General features: G+C 41.9%; 1 protein-coding gene across 1 annotated transcript in view; it reads left to right on the top strand.

Moving 5' to 3' along the window:
• LOC104469772 (protein unc-80 homolog) overlaps positions 1-17,095 on the top strand; it is a gene marked incomplete at both ends in the record, with an annotated part of 61,389 nt that overhangs the window by 6,439 nt on the left and 37,855 nt on the right. The window contains 10 exon segments of the mRNA XM_010084419.1: positions 653-742; positions 745-770; positions 2,721-2,886; positions 6,416-6,619; positions 8,113-8,213; positions 11,142-11,339; positions 13,483-13,590; positions 14,431-14,569; positions 16,387-16,568; positions 16,941-17,072. Of these exon segments, the coding sequence (XP_010082721.1) occupies positions 653-742; positions 745-770; positions 2,721-2,886; positions 6,416-6,619; positions 8,113-8,213; positions 11,142-11,339; positions 13,483-13,590; positions 14,431-14,569; positions 16,387-16,568; positions 16,941-17,072 (1,346 nt within the window).

The raw sequence follows: 17,095 nt of genomic DNA, 5'->3' as shown, positions 1-17,095 counted from the left end.
GTTTTATGTTAAGCATTTGAATGTATAATTTGACTAAACAGTTTGATTTTTTTTTTCTTGATTATCTTTAAACAGCACTTGGATTCTATGCACAAATAAAGAAGTCTGACTCAAAGGAGGCTGTCTTTTCCAGGCATCAGGGCAGTAATTAATAATAGGCACAGTACCTCTTTGCTGACTAGTCATAACTCCATGTATTTTGAGAAATTTTCCTCTATTTTGAAGTGGTTCTTTTCTAGAACTGCACAAGATTTGTCTGAATGCAAAACTGTAAAGGGAAATAAAGGTATTTATTTCTTAACTTTAAATGAGATGTATACAAAATGCTATAAGGTCACATTTAGTAGGTACTTCACCATAATATACGATAGATATGCTACAGTACATTGGTGTTACTTCACTGTAATATAGTACAATATAATACTATAGTACACTGTAGTGTGTTAGTGCTATTGCGTGTGCTGGTAAATATGTGGATTAATTTGTTTGACTATGTTCTTTTTAGTGTAGGAAAAGCAGCATAGATAGAAGTCTGGGTTTTCCTCTTTTTTAGTGAAGCTTGCATTGTGCACCATGTGTGAAAATGTCCATCACCTCTTGGTTCCGGATTTTGTATAATCTCCTTGCTGACAATAGAAATATTTTTCCCTAGGCACTGTGAATCCTACCAAATGTTGTTGCCCTTTTGCACTGAAAATGGCAGCCTGTCAGCTTCTCCTGGAGATAACCACTTTCCTTCGAGAGATAGGCCACGTACTGAGCCTCTTGTGGTAAGTGAACAATTCACATTGAAGAGGGAGCAGTGCCCGCAGAGGTCACTGGGCTCTGGGCCTGTCTGAGGAGAGGTGGGGTGGGGTAATAACTCAGGTGGATATCTGAAAGGGAGAAAGGAGCTGTTGTCTGGTAAATAGAAGATTGGCGGGCACATCAAATGGGTTGATTAAGAAGATAAAGACTGTGGAAGCACAATATGTACTGGAAGTTCAAGGAAGTTTCAAAATGGAGAAAAGGGTAGCAGATGAATTGAGAAACTGAGTGTGGGGGACCTGAGGGGTGCGGAAGATGGACTGCAGGAGTTGACAGCTCACATGCTGCCTAGCTGCTTAGGAGGGTCAGTTGACAGAGAACTGAACAGGGCAGTTATGAGAAAGGAAAGAGGAGGTTAAAAGTTGCAGATTTTTGGCTTGGGTCAGGCAACAGAATTGAAGGGACTGGGGGAAGAAAGGAAAGAAACAAAGGAGCAAGGAAAGAAATAAACCTCCATGAGACTGAGACGGGCACAGGCAAATTCTGGCATGAATAGTAAGCTAAATGACTGATAAGGTGACAACTAATTTTGTGAACAGCAGAACGCGTGAAACGTGATTTCCAGTGGTTCATTCTTGTGTGGATTTTCTTATGTCTAATAATACAGTTTAAGATTGCCTTCAGACTGTTTTTTCACAAAATATAGAGGCACTCAGTTATCTTTTGTCAAATTGGGTTGAAGGTGGCCATCAGCTTCAGAAGTGGTTAGCATGCAATGAGATGAGAATTGAATGGCAGACACACAGATTCATATTTTAATCCTGATTTATTTAGGAAATCAGGATAAAAATTAGAAAGAAAGAATTAGAAGTTTCCAAGTGAACATGAAGGATTTAGCCCTACTATTCTGGTTTTTGCTAATGACAGACTGAGATCAAATTTTGCAGATGACAGGCTGATTTGGCTGGGCATTCTTGTAATTAGGTTCTGAAGTTAGTTTCAAAGGCTGAAGATGATCTATAATGAAGTGACTCAGCCCCCAGGAATGCAAGAAGGGCAATTTTAAAAAACAGGGATACATTCAACAGGAGTCTTCCTAAACACTTTGTTGGTATTTTTGCTACATAATAAATTACTGCATCGAAAAGCACGATAACAACAGGGTTTAAAATTCATCTCAGTAAAGTAGTTAGGCTTGGAACTAAGATTAAGTTAGGTAATGAAGGTCAACAGAAATTTGTGCTTTTGTGCCAGATAGAAATGCAACTGATAAATAACTTTTCAAAGTTGTGTATGGGAGAGAAGGAGGAGGAAGAATTATTCTGTGATGCATAGGCAGAAGAACGTGACCTTAAGGTCACGTTATGCAAGAGCCTATTAGAGAAAATGGCCATAGTGTGCTGCTTTTAACTTTCTACGGGGAAAAAATAAAAGAGCCAAAAACACTTAAAATATTAAGTCTCTGTATTTATGGAGTGATTCTTCCTTTTCAAGAGAATAGGGTACATTATATTATGGTCCATAAAGCTGAAATTCCAGTAGAGCAAATCTCACTTCCACTGGTGTTTGCAGGCATACCTGTCCCATAGGTATGAGCACAGACTTAGCAGCCTTGAACAACCAAAGCGTTTGGAACTCAGCTAGTTGCGATGAGTGAGTTTCACTACCCACAGTCCATCCAGACTCACCAGGCTGAGGGCATAAGCGCCCTTACCTATGTTTCAGTGAGGTAGGGCAGTCCTGACAGAAGTTTCAATCGACGCCTTTTGCTGAAGCTGGTGGAATAGATGCAAGCTAACTTTGCTGCAAGCCCAAAGAGCAGTAGGATTAGAAAGTGTCAGGGCAGATGGAGAACTGTGTGATAGAAATAAATTTCCATCTGAAGCAGTTCTTCCTGAAGCTTATATAGTTGCAGTGAAAAGCGTGGGGGCTCGTACTGTTTACACATCTGTGTGGTCTGCATTCTGCTACAGGATCTGGAGAGCTGCAGGCTGCGTCTGGACCCTGAGATGGACCGACACAGGTATGAAAGAAAGATCAGCTTTGCTGGGGTTTTGGATGAAAATGAAGATTCAAAGGATTCCCTGCACAGCAGCAGCCACACCCTCAAATCTGAGGCTGGCTTCGAGGAGAAAAAAGGTTTGTCAGTACAATAAGGCTTATGTTTTCTCAGGGCTTGTCAAGTGGCGCTTGATTTTATGTTTTCATTTGCACAGACTGTGTTAAACAGCAGGCAGCCATGGAGTCACGTGGCTTTGAATCATTTCTGAGACGCTTCTGGCCTTCAGGGTTCAATATAACAAATGTGAGAAGCAAAGATGTTAAATTTTATAAAACACTGCTATGACTGAAACTGATTGAGAGCATTGCAAGATTTCCCAAAAGGAGGATGCCTTGTTTGAAACTGTCTCTCAGTGGGATGCTGAGAGAAGGATCACTATTTGATTCACTTAAAAATAAAGATCAAAAATGTTCTTGTTTGGTTTTTATTCTGATTACAATTTTTCATTTTGGGAAAACCAAAGATAGGAGGGAAGACCAGAATCTTTCTGTGAAAATCTGTACTGGTTTGAAAGTCATGGCATCTCACTGAATTAGTGGTTAATCACTTGATCTCTTGAATTCTTTGCTACCACATGAAAAACACAACCTATGTGGCTTTTGATGGCTAGCAGATTAATGTTACCGACATACTGTATACTGTACAAGCAAACCTCAAGCTCACTGTGTTTGCTGAGAACAGCAGATTGTTTCCATTTTTGAGCCATCTCATGCAAAACTCCCATACTATCTGATGGTGCAAGTGTTGCAATACAATATACAGTCATCGTGCGTATTTGCAATTAGAGTCTAAATTACCAGTTACTTGTAAATGATTCTCCCTCTACAACATTTCTAGAACTGTTTAGATCCTGTCTTATAATAGCCATATAAAGGTACAGATGTTTGAATGATAATTTTAATGATTGTTTGAAAAGGATAAATGTTTGATGATTGTTTGAAAAGGATGGCGTCTGTGGCTGGTTATCCTCTAGGAACTGTAATGTGTATTAATGATTCAGAGGAGCATTTATTGACTTCAGGAGGCTTTGGATAAAGTTTGCATTGTCTTCAGCTGTGACTCTACCACAATTACTGGAGAAAATATTAGAACTCTTTCCAAGACTTACATGGTGTAAACTGCCCCAAAATCGTGTGTCTGGTGGGACAGTTACTCCTGTGAAGACAGCTAGGTATCCACCTAAGAAAGGAGCTGGATAAATTCGTGCTCAACCTCATTTTTCATACCCTTGGCATGCTGGCAGCCCAGAGAAGCACACAGCCTTATGGTCTGTCTGATAGTCTAAGATGAGTGGGTTAAGACGCCCCTAACTATTTAGATGACGAAAAGCTTGGTTTTGAGTAGTTTTTATTTTAAGATAGTTATGACAATTACTTGAAACTACTTTCCAGCCTCTCAGACAGCAGTCCCATCCACTGGGATGTTACCTGAGTGTGAGAATGCCTACAAGCACACAGTGCTGCTGGAAAATGCTCGTGGCCAGTCTCTAACTGTCTTATTTTTCTTAGAGGCAATGTTGACTTAGGTTTTCTTCATGGGTTACTGTGTTACAGGCATAAAGCAGAATTGACTTATTTTTGCAAAGATAATATTAACTTTCTGCATGCTTGATTCTGTTAAAATACATTTTCCCTGCAGTTTCAGTAGGGTTTTTTCCCCCCTTTCTCACTTTTCCCTAAGCTGATATGTAGTATTCTTTACTGAAGCTGCCTCTTTACTACATTTTAGAGATGGGAAAAATCACTATGGTAGGGAGAGTGAATCCTAATATACTCTAGCAAAAATGTATTTGCAGTATTTTGGAAGCTAGATAAATGCAAGACAATGTAATATTTTAAAATGACAATAATTATGTTCTTTTCTCTGGCCACAGCATATTCTTCCAGGGATCCACCTGGGCCAAACATAACAGATGCAGAGGCATCTTTTGTAATCTACGCTTTTCTAGATAAGAAAATGTTATTGTGTGAATGTAACTAAATTTTTCTTGCCTGCAGTGACAGGTTTCTTTATCACAACCTCTTTGATGAGTACTAATCTGTTTCCTTTCATTTTTTCCTGAGTGTTAAAAACTTTGCTCTCACTGCTCACCCCAGGTGTGGCTTAACAGCTATCCAAAAGCTACAAATTTACTGTATAGAATCTGCTCCAGGTAGGTCTGAAATATAGACACTAAAGCTAGGTAGGTGCAGGCTCTCAGAGGATCATCTCTACTATTTGGGTGCTAAAATGGGATTCTGCAGATCTCATGCAATGCAGTTATAAGTGCTTAAATGGTTTGGCATTTGGGGGAACTAAGCCACTGAACTGAGGCTGATCTGAACAGAATTCAAGCAGTAGTGATTGCTAAAGAACTCAGCAAAGTCACTGGGAGGGAGATTCTCTGGTCACTCAAGAGTGATTTGTCCAGCTGATTCATGAGGACTGAAGCATAGCTCTCAAAACCTATCCAGCTGTCTTCGGCCAGGACGTTAGCCACTGGAAATGGAAGTGTGAATTGGGTTCCAGAGGAATTAGGGGCATTCTCAGGAGTAAAGATGTGTTTGATTTTTCCTGAAGCCAAAATACAATTCCATTAAAATATTTTGCTTACCCATCATATCCAAAAAGCCGTATCCTGTTCATTCTCAACAACACACCAAAAGCTAGTTGGTCACACATGGCCTTGCCTGATTAGATGTGCAGTAAAATGACTGAGTGTTGCAACATTTGGACTGACATGCTGCCATGTACTGCCTTTGAACTAAGAGGAGAATGAAAGTACAAACAGTTGGTGCTTTGAACATCGAACCATTTCATGTCTGTGCTCATCAAAAATGCAGAGTGTCAATGGATGTTGTTAATGCCTGAAAGCTGCTGATTTGTCTGAAGGAGAGGATCTACGTGTTCCCGTTTCCTCTAAAGCATTCTAATGATGAAGAGTAACATGCAGAGACACGGATTTATGCAAATCTTACTTCAAAGAAGCCTTGCGTGCTAACCTCATGAAGCAGACTACCCTTCTGCAGTCACACGTGCTGTATGAATACATAATTGATCCTACTGCAGAGCTCAGTGAGGTTTACAGAACCCAGGCCCACAGGAAAATAGGTTTGTCCATGGTGCCTTGTTCATGCTTGGGATTCAGCCACCTATCCCTAGCAAGAGGTGATTCTGCACTAATGCAAACCCCAGGGCTGGCAAAGAAAACTGCAATTTACGTCCATTGGGCAGATCCTGTTTCCTGGCAGGAATTGATTCCAACTGGTGTGAATCGTAGGTTTTCCTTGCCTACGTTTTGGGTTTCTGTTAGAGCAGCTGACTCTACTTGCTGGTGGTCAAACAAGGGTTAATTCCAAATACAGACAAGGCCTGAGGTGACGTACCAGGTCTCCAGGAAAGGAGGTGCTGAATACATTTCCGTAAAGCATCTTTACTGCCTGATTGACAGAGCTGCATTGGCGGTGGCTTTGGAGGGAGCCTCTGGCCCCACATTCCTTGGTAGAAGAAGCCTCAATACAGGCTGTCAGCAAAAGGTCGGGAGGGAGGGGAGGGCTAGGATATATTTATTTTTTAAATGGGGAAAAATTAAGGGGAAAAAAGTCCTCTCTTATTCTTTTAATACAGTTCCCAGCAGGAAGATCAGGATAGGAGGCTCCCGCTTGCTCCAGATTAAAGGAACCCGCAGTTTCCGGGTGAAGAAGGGGGGTTCCCTTTCCAGCATTCGCCGGGCCGGCAGCCTAAAGAGCACCAAGTTATCACGGCAGGACTCAGAGTCTGAGAATGAGGAGCTGCAGCTGTCCCACAGCAGGGACACTGTCACTGATATAGGTAACTTAGACAAGTGGGTGGAAAGGGAGGGGACAGTAGGCAGGACCTAAACTCTTAATGTGATTGCAGCAGAGCTAGAAATTACAAGAGACCCCCATCCCAGCAGGCTAGGAAAAACATAGAATCCTCTTCAGGGACTGCCGGGGAGGAACATGGTTCGAATCCTGGGTGCAGCATCGGCTCTGTGCACAGGTTGTTGATTCAGAGCTCCGTGTTAGAGCATGAACTCTTGGAATGCTGGTGCCTGCCAGCTGAACGCACGCTGTCTTTAGGGGAACACATGCACGTGTGTATGTTTATGTGCACATACACACACCCCTAAATCATATCGTATAATGAATATGTGAGGTCATATGCATATATGATATTGTCCATATTAACAGATAGGAGATATATATATATATGTACAGATGTGCACTTCATATTCTATGTAGCTTATGATGTCATAGGCATGTCGGATGACATGTACTGTATATATTCCTGTATATATAGGAACATAACATGTACATGCTGCATACTATATTTCTACATATTGGCATATACATATATTTTTACAGTTTATAGATGCCTGCCCAGGTCTTCAAAAGATGACTCCCCATATATTTACCTTATGGAAATCAAATATGCATCCTGCCATGAGAAATATCCATCACAGCTGAACTAAAGGGGCTCCCTCTGCTAGGGGTGTTAACCGAAAAACTACAGTTTGGATACATTTGGAGCTGAAATAACCCCCCAAGCTTAATGGTCATTTTTATGTTGCCCAAAAGGTGCTTCGGTAGGTGAACATGGAGAGTGGCATTGCCTTTGGCAAGTCACAGTTCACTTCAAGAGGAGAAAGAAAGGATTAACCAGAGTTCACCCCCAGCCATCTCTTAACAGCATTAATGTTGGTACTATAGGAGGTCCGTAGGTTATGGAATGGCCAGAGGAAACACAGGGATCAGTGAAGTTCCCAGAGAAATCTCTCTTGCCTGAGTTCTTTAGAGCTAGTGTGCTAGAACCAGGATTTTTTTCCCCTTTCATCCCCATGACATCAGCAGTTTCCATGGGCAGTTAGTAGTGACTGCCCATTGGCATTTCCAGTTGGATGCCACTTCTGGTTGGATTTTTGTTGACACTTTTAACCACAGAGCCCAGTCAATGCAGATCACTAAACCAACCATTTGCAGCATCTGAATGGTGCAAATAATTTGTTTCTGATGTTTTTAATTTACCTTCTCCCATTCCATTAAAGAAAAAAGTGGGGAGGGAGCAGTGTTTGCTACTGACAAGATGGCCTTTGAGCCCAGCCTAAATGATTCTTGTAATTGTCAAGCCAGCATGACACAAGGACTGGGGAGGGGTGTCCAAACAGTCTTACCAGTGTGGCATATTCTGTGTACTCTGGTCTGTTCCCACAAGGCTGGCCTGGCTTACAAGTGCTGTCCCTAGTCTTTAAGCACATAGGGAGCAATAAAAACAACCACCTTTTGGGTATTTTTCTTTTGAAGAAGGGAGCCCTTGGAGCGCAAGTGAACCTAGCATTGAGCCCGAGGTGCTGAGCAACACAGGCATGGAGGAGAACTATCATCGGAACATGTCATGGCTGCATGTAAGTATGAGTCATCAGCAGTGCTCTCAAGGATAGCATTTTTAGTAGGAAAACCTTTGTGCTGGCAATAACCAGACCAAAATCTGTGCTCTCTCTTTGTAGCATCAAGGATCTCAAGTGTAAGTAAGCTGTGATCTTTGGAAATTGTCTGTTTGCCATTTCTAAAATGGACTAAAACCAGAAAGTTTCTGTTGTGCTCACTCTATTTCATATATTTAGTTTGTAAGGGAAAAGGGACTATTTCTCTCCAGGCATGCAGGGACATCCATGCTACCTCAGCTGAAAAATTCATCAGCTCAGTATCTTATCTCCAGCGTGGGTAGTAGTGGGTAGTCCAGGAAGAGTAACAGAACGGGTTACAGTGTGAGCTGGGCTCCCAGCTTCCGGGAAATGATATTTTAGAAGCTACTTGAGCTGGAGATTCTGTTGTGACCACTGTGTTTACCAACTACCAGAAGATTTTTCCTTGGGGAGTTTTTCCAACCCCTTTTTGAGCCATTTTGTATATTTTTGTCTCCATTAACTCTATGGCAATGAGTTAATTATGCACCTTGTGGGAAAAAATACTTACTTTTGGAACATTTTCTTTGATTCCATTAGGTGCATTCTATCACAATGTCTAGCCCAACAGGGCCTTGTGTAGTTTTAACTCTATCCAACAGACAGGGAGTACGACAGTGCAAATGTGGTTTCATCATGCAGGGCCTAAGACATCCATTTTGATGATCTCTGCACCCATGATTTTGACATGCCAAAAGTCAGTTCAGCAAGTCCACACAGTTCAATCCACTGGTATCCAAGGACTGTACACCTCTGCCTCTGTTGCCTCGTGATGTGGTATGATGGTAGAGTATTGTCATTGTGCCCTTGTGCACATGCTTTGCCAAAAAGTTGGGTTGACTCCCTGTGCACAGATTGATTGTATCCTGCACATGTGCATGAGGACAGATGCCTCCCAGAAGCTCCTTTTGACCTTTGATCTGCCTTTAGGAAAGACAGCTGCCAATAATGAGTTGATAATCCCCTCTTTTGCCCAAGTATTTCATGCAGGTGTGGGTAAAACCAAGCTTAATCTAATACTGTGATGTCAGAAGCAGTTCTTGATTTGAAAAGCACTCTTTTTTTTTTTTGGAAGAGGGTGGCAGGGTGGGGAGACTGAATGTCATGTCTTCCAAGTGGCTACCCCACTTCTCTGTCAGATTTGGAAATTCCTGAGTATATTAGACGTGAGAGTGTGCAGCTTAGGATAAGTCATGGTGCTTTTGTTCAATATGGGAGGACGCATGGACTCATAAATGCGAGGCATAAACTGAAGGGAACTTGAGATGTTTGTCTAACTTCACATGTGATTAGCCTGCATAGGAGAAAGGAAGATTTGAAAAATCACCTGTTCCAGTAAATGCCATGCAAGTACCAGTATCGCATGAAAACTTTCTCTTTTTGTTTGTTGGTAAGAAGGTGTGTGTGGATGGTCACTAAAACTACAAGCAAAAAACCTCCTGCTTAATGGTCATGAGAAAACTACTCAAAAGGATCACTGGTTCCAGTTGCTTCTGTGCATTCACCAGCATTTCCTCTACCTGTCCTTTACAGCAGCCCGGAGCATGATGTGCTCACTCTATCTGTGTCAGTGTACCATAACTACAAGCTATAACAGTGGACCAGAGATGGCGTAGACGCTATGCAGTGCTGATCGGGTTTACACCATTTGCCCATTGGTACAACACTAGTGGCTTGAGTTATTCCTAACTGACCCCAAAATAACATGAGGCCAGAACAAGTAGGCAAAGAAAAGAATCCTACATACACAGCACAGTTTTGTTTTAAATTAAGCTTCTGACTTTTTAGAAGCCTAAATATTTGAGGGTTAAGAGTGTTTTGGCTGCCTTACTTGAGAGAAACAGCACACTGCAGCTGCACAGACCATAAACAGTTGGAAAAGATGGGATAGCCTCTTCCTGGTAGTGCTGAATATTTCTGCACTGGGTTGTGGGATGAATAGAAGGATTCATAAAGGCCAGTTATGACCTACAGTGTGAATGGCTTGGGGATGTCTGTGTTTTCCTCAGAGTTCTACTAAGTGGATGGGTCTGTGTGTGACATGAAGACCAATGTACAAAGAGCTGGTGGACTGAGCTCTGCTCCTCTGGGAAGAAACCCTCTGAGTTACACCAGAGAGCAGTCACTGAAGCATAGACTTATCCAAGGTTGTCTTCAATTAGTTAGTTTAGAGACTAATAGCGGTGTTGCTGCAGCAAAGCGGGGCTCCGAATTAGCTAAATGCCCAAATATTTACTCTGTTTCTTAGACGAGTTTTACAGCTACCTGCTGCCATATGGCAACACCACTAGAAACAGTCACTGAGCCAGCTAGCGTAACGCTAGGCTGAACGGACCTACCCAAGCACAAAGAGGGAAGCACATGCAGAACAACCGGCACAGCTTATTCCTACTTGAGAGCATACTGAGACATTTCCTTTCCCATTCCTTGAAGGAAACTAACCCCCAAACCTGGTGGGTTTGCAGCTTTGATGATGATTGAGTAGTTGACAATTTCCACTCTAAGCCCTCATCTCAGAGTGGCAATACAATAACTCTTCTGCAAACTGAGAGAATAGTGTTTCCCTCAGCCTTAATCTTGCCACCAGCCAAACATAAACACCTAAAGCAGCTCTGTCTCTTTGTCTGCTTTGTTAACATTAATGTTTCTTTAGCCTTGCCTAGCTAGTTTGTAAACCACTTGCATGTATGGAGCTCTTCACAGACACGCATACCTTTTCAAAAAGCTATGTTGAGCTTCATGTCTCCCCAGCTAGGCTGTGGAAAAGTTAGTTTGGCTGTCCCCATGACAGGCTGCCCTATGCCATTCGTCCTCTGTGTAGCTCCCTTTTCTATAGGTAACTGTTCTATTTTTTTTTTTCTTTTCAAGGTTATGATTCTATTATGCAACCAGCAGAGTTTCATATGTACCCACATTGACTATTGTCACCCACACTGCTACCTCCATCACAGCCGGTCCTGTGCTCGCCTTGTCCGGGCCATCAAACTCCTGTATGGAGACACTGTGGACTCTCTGCGAGAAAACAGCACATTGAACAGTGTGTCAAGAGGCAAAAAGCAAAAGGAAGTGAGTACATGGAAAAAGCAGCATGTTTTGGGGTTTGTCCAGGCAGGTCATAATTACCTTCAAGGACTGTGTAGTGTACTCAAACAGTTCTTTCGTGACAAAATGAACACAACTCTTCCTAAACACAGTTCTGCTGTAAAAAAACCTATTAAGTCATTTAGCATTTTGGAAGCAATGTAATCTGTAGTCATCGGGAAGAATCTTAGTTGCTGATAAGGTCATTTAAAAGCTTATAACCTGACTTTCATTTTAATGTTCTTTTATGGCCACTACTTTATCAACCTCTGGAGTCCAGTCTTTCTTTGCATGTTTCTTCTCATCTGTTAATATGAATCACTCTTGAAATCCTTGTAAAATCTTGCAAAATTTATTTCTTTTAGGTCTGAGCTCTCAGAGCTGTTCCAAGAATTGTGTACATTAGTCTTTAATGTTACAGTCTCTTTAGTGACACACTTTTAATGACCAGTTCAGCAGCATATTCAAGCAAGATTGTGCCTTTTTAGCCATATAAATGGTGCCTTTAACTTCAGGGGAAATACATTTCTGCTTTCAGTGAAGTGCCCACCCAGGTACCAACTGAATAATGTCAAGAGTTGGTTAATACTTCTGTATTCCTGATCACAACAGACAGACTACAGTTATTCTGAATACTTGTAATGGTGGAGTCATTCAACTGCTTTGCAGTAATGTTGAAAACAGAAGTGTTCATTAAATTCTCATCAAGATTTGAGTTGGATAAAGAGGCTATCATCCCTGTGAGGGGAAAATGAAGGAGGAGACAAGTTCATAATGTTTCTTTATCAACCTTCAGATTGTTTGTTTCCTGGCAAGTTAGAAAATTGAAGGGTATTTGTATGGAACAAGGCACAGAGCAGACAAAACAACAGATAATGATTCTGCTTTGCTGGAAAACTGTAATCCCCATATATTTCCTCTGACACAGAAAAGTAGTATATCAGTTAGTTACTTAGGAAGAGAGGCTGTCATTTCCTCTAAAGAAGCTAGGCTTGAGATGAGCAGCTGGCAGTGTTCATGAAAGGCAGCAAAAGAACATGGTGCATTACTGTGTGTTTCATCTCCAACTTCGAACAGCAAAGTAAAGTGATACACATTTCATCATCCATCAAAGCCTTCAAGCAACAGCAAGGAAAAAAGAGGTTGAGGGACAATAAGCTTTCCTACAAATATATGCACCGTGTTTGTACTGACCTCACTGTAGGAGAGCAATTGATAAATTCTCAATTTTATGAAACAGTAGACTTTCTATCCCCGTTCCTCATGCTCTAGTATTCTTCAAGTGTTATCATTCTCTGGCACCATTTCCACATGTATCTGGGTTCCAGAGGAACCTCTCTCTTACTCTCAGAGCTTGCAGAGTGAAAGGCTGGTGGAGGTAGCTGCAATATGCAGACCCGGCTATGTGGTCCGTGCGGCTTGTGAGCTCTCTGACAAACGAGGATCCCTGTGTTAATCAGCAGGATACTAGCTTGAGGAGAAGAGTCTGTGACAACCTAGCATTCTGGGGAAAGTCCCTGGTATTGGGAGTAATGAACATAAAAAGGACTTGTCATTATCACTGGCATTGGCAATCTGCTAGGGACAACTCTCAGGCAGGCATAAGCTCAAGTCCTGAAATGTGCTGTCACGTATGCTTTCTGAGGAAGAGAAGATAAATTTAGCCGAGAAGAATCAGTGTTGTACACACTGGACACCTCCATTGGTAATTTTTTAGAGGGAAGATGTAGACTTTTAACCTTTAACTTGCTTAAAGTACTGTTCTCCTAAAATATGTGGATGGTGCCACCTGTGAAGATTACACAGAGCACATTCACATTCCTCATTTGGTTTACTGGCTTCTGCCTTAAGCTTTTATTGGGAAAAAACATCACTTCCTCATTTGGTTTACTGGCTTCTGCCTTCAGCTTTTATTGGGAAAAAACATAATTAAAAAGAGAAGAAAATTGGATGAGATATGTCATCTCACTGATGCAGGCCTGTTGCCAGCACAGAAGAAGGCTTTGTGCTACAGCTCTGGTATCAGACGAATTCTAGTGTATGGAAATTCCTCTTGTACATGATCTCCTCCCTTCCACATTTTGGGAAATCTAAATGTGAACTCCACTTCCTTTCTTTTTCCTTTCAGTGCTCAGACAAGTCATGCTTGAGAACTCCTTCTCTAAAAAAGAGAGTGATTGATATCAATTTGGAAGGGAAGAAGGACTCTGGAATGCTGAAATACATCAGGCACCAGGTACTGACTAGGCCATATGCTAGTTAGGGAGGATGATACAGAGATGTCAGGTTAGACTCCAACAGGAAGGAAAATATATGTGGATCTCCAAGCCCATGTAAAGAACTGTTGTTCCTCAATATCAATCAGTTCAACCCTGCATGTTTCCCCCAGCTGAGTAATGGTAAAATTAAGCCTCTTAAGGTAACCCCATCAAAGAATCCTTTAAACATGTAGCTCTGTTAAATGGCAGTCTGCATCTCTGGCTTCCCATAGCGACACAAGCATCAAAAGTGGGGATACAAAAAATGAAAATATAAAAATACAGCACCCCCCCCCACACACACACACAAATGTGTTTAAATACCCATAGCGACACAAGCATCAAAAGTGGGGATACAAAAAATGAAAATATAAAAATACAGCACCCCCCCCACACACAAACACACAAATGTCTTTAAATACAACCTGTCAGTTTACAGCAACAGTTTTCTTTGTTCTTTCTTGTTCAGTGTTCCTGAAGAAGCAACAGGCCCTTCACAGGCCTGTTCTTGGCAGTCTGTGGGATTTTCATGGATCTGTATCATTGTGCACCACCTTGAGAGAGCTTGGTTTTCCTTTTGTCCTCTTTATCAGTGTTTTGGTGACATGAGTGACTAGCAGCAAACTTGGGAAACTAACTTGTAAACACTGCTCTTTCAGCATAGGCTGAAAGCAATGCTCTTCCATCTGAAATGGCTAAAACTAGAGGTTATCAGTGGGTTATCTGCAGCCCAAAACTAGGGTAAAATTACTGAGTGTGTTGCTCACTGTGGATAGTTTGCACAGCTCAGCTGCAAGGCATGGCTTGGTTTTTTGCAGGTAATGAGCCTCTCCCCTGCACCTTTGTCACTGCTAATCAAGGCAGCTCCCATCCTCACAGAAGAGATGTACGGGGACATCCAGCCAGCAGCCTGGGAGCTCCTGCTCAGCGTGGATGAACACATGGCTGGAGCCGCAGGTAAGAGAACAGAGCCACTTAGTTTGGGCTACCGTGGCTGCACAAATCACAGTAGATCACAGGCCTTGCAAGACATCTTTGTAGTGGAGGAGTATTAACAACACCGAGGGTTTCATTTGGTTTTTATAGACTTTCATGTGTTTTTGTGCTCTGTACAAAAGAGGTGGTCAGGAGGATCAGATTCTGTTGTGGTGAATGATTAGAGAGCATCAGAATTAGTATTTGTTTTTATCTGGGTTTCTAAGCAGAGGAAACACAGTGATTCAATCTGTTCAGAGTTTACTGAAGTATTTTGTATGTTGCCTCATGGAAGTTGTTAGTACTAGTTAATACAAAAACTGAGAAAGGGTATGAGAGTGGAACTGTCACAGTTTCTCTGTTGTCCTGAAAGGAAAATTCTCATGTTGCATGGAGACAGCAGCATTGCTCAATAAGTAGTCTTATGGTATGGTATTTATCTGAATTTTTTCATTTCCACTTGGTATTAAATTGTACAGGTGACAGATCTTCTCTGTGTTCTCCCCTTTACCTTTGCCTTTCCCAGGCCAAATGTGCAGACAGGAAAAGAAAGGAGCAAAATAAAGAAGAGAAACAAGCTGCCTGAAACTGCACTCCTTTCTCCCCTTCAAGTCTCTTTCTGGGGGAATAATTTTGGATACTCTTTCTCTCTTACCAAAAACTTACCGTGGCTCACAGGGAAAGCTTTGCCACTCTTCCTGAGGAGCGCTAGCTGTCTGCTCCTCCAAAGCAGTCTCTGAGATACATCTTTCTCCTTCTCCCCTTCCTGAAGGGAGGATTAAGATCCATTTGAGGATCTGTAGCTTTTTTAGTAGCAAGTTATTTCAGCCCCAGCATAAATTAGATTAATCAAGGTCAAAACCTGAAAAATCATGTTGCTGTCCATAAGCTGGATAAAAAGAACTCCTGTGTTACTGTACAACAGCACCATCTGCTGACCTCTTCCAAAGGTGTATTTCTTTTCTTGGTTAGTATGAGCTCACAGTTTCAAATCCATCCTATTTGAGAGCTACTGGTCAGAGAAGCTGTGGACTCTGACACCCACTGAACTCCCACAGCAACACTGTTCCCCCTGCTTTTGTTTCCTCCTCAGTGCCCCTCAGATACCCATCTAAATTAATTGGCCTCCATAAGTCTGTTTATATTGTCTGTTTATATTCAAATACGCTCCAACAAATCAACTATGGGCCAGCTCAATTTCTGTTGTGCTGTTTTCCATTGTGATCTAGTCCTTTGTCTCTCAATTCATAGCATCTCTGTTTTCTCTTGGAAACTGATTGTGATCATTGCATGGTTCCCATTTAACTAAGAACCTTTCTTTTTGGTTTTATCCATGAAAATAGACAGGTGAGACCTCTCCTGGGGCACTGCCTCCTGCTCTGCGGGGAAGGCTGAGCTCCCATTAAACCAGCCTTTATTCATCATCACAGGAATCACTTGGAAGTGGAATATTTGAAAGCCTGAGTTAGTCCTGTAACTTCAAGAGATGCTTCTTATTTTAAACCAGTCAGAACTGAGATTTTAGTGAGGAGAGAAAAACTGTGTTTTATTTTAAAATCAGTTTTTTCAGAACCTTTTACAAGCATCACACGTACCACTGTGTGGCTCCAAAAGGTGGAATCTCACATGCTTGGTTTCATGAAGCAGTGCAATTTTCGCTAGGTCTGGTAGACTGCTGATCTCATTTCTGGAGCCAAGATTAGGTTTCTTTTGGTGGGGGTTTGTACAGCTGCAGTTTTTCTCTGCCAAATAAACACATTATTAAGGAAAACAGATGATCAGATGTTCTCTCCCTGCAGCTGCCATGTTCCTGCTGTGTGCTGTGAAAGTGCCAGAGGCCGTTTCTGACATGCTGATGTCCGAATTTCATCACCCGGAGACAGTGCAAAGACTGAATGCCATTCTCAAATTTCACACGCTCTGGAGGTTTAGGTATCAAGTCTGGCCAAGGATGGAAGAGGGAGCACAGCAGATCTTTAAGGTAGACAGGACACATGAAACACAATGTTGGTATTTACAACTTGCCTTGTGGGACAGATGTGTAATGACATGCTGTCATGAAATTGCATGAAAACATGTTCAGAGAAAAAAAAGGTTGTGTAAGTCACACTAGTGGGAGAGGTGATATGTAGAACTGTATAAAATGGGGAAAGTGCAATGGGGACGCAGGTCAGAAAAAACACCAGAGAAAGAAAGAAGTCTGTATCACACATGGTGTTACAGTGTAGTGAGATATGGAGTTTAGAAAAATCTGCAGAGGTAATTAAGGTCTTGGGTACTTGTGCTCATGTTTAATTAGCAGTACTGACAATAATGGTCTACTGTAACAAAATGTCTTTTGTGTTTTTGTCAGATCCCTCCTCCAAGTATAAACTTCACCCTGCCTTCTCCTGTCCTGGGGATGCCATCCGTGCCCATGTTTGACCCCCCCTGGGTCCCCCAGTGCAGTGGGAGTGTGCAAGATCCTATAAATGAAGACCAGTCGGTAAGCAGAGACATTGTGAGAGT

The sequence above is a fragment of the Pterocles gutturalis genome, unplaced genomic scaffold (assembly GCF_000699245.1).
Source record: "Pterocles gutturalis isolate BGI_N339 unplaced genomic scaffold, ASM69924v1 scaffold44395, whole genome shotgun sequence".
NCBI classification, from domain to species: Eukaryota; Metazoa; Chordata; class Aves; order Pterocliformes; family Pteroclidae; genus Pterocles; species Pterocles gutturalis.
This window is presented reverse-complemented; position numbering and strand designations above follow the sequence as displayed.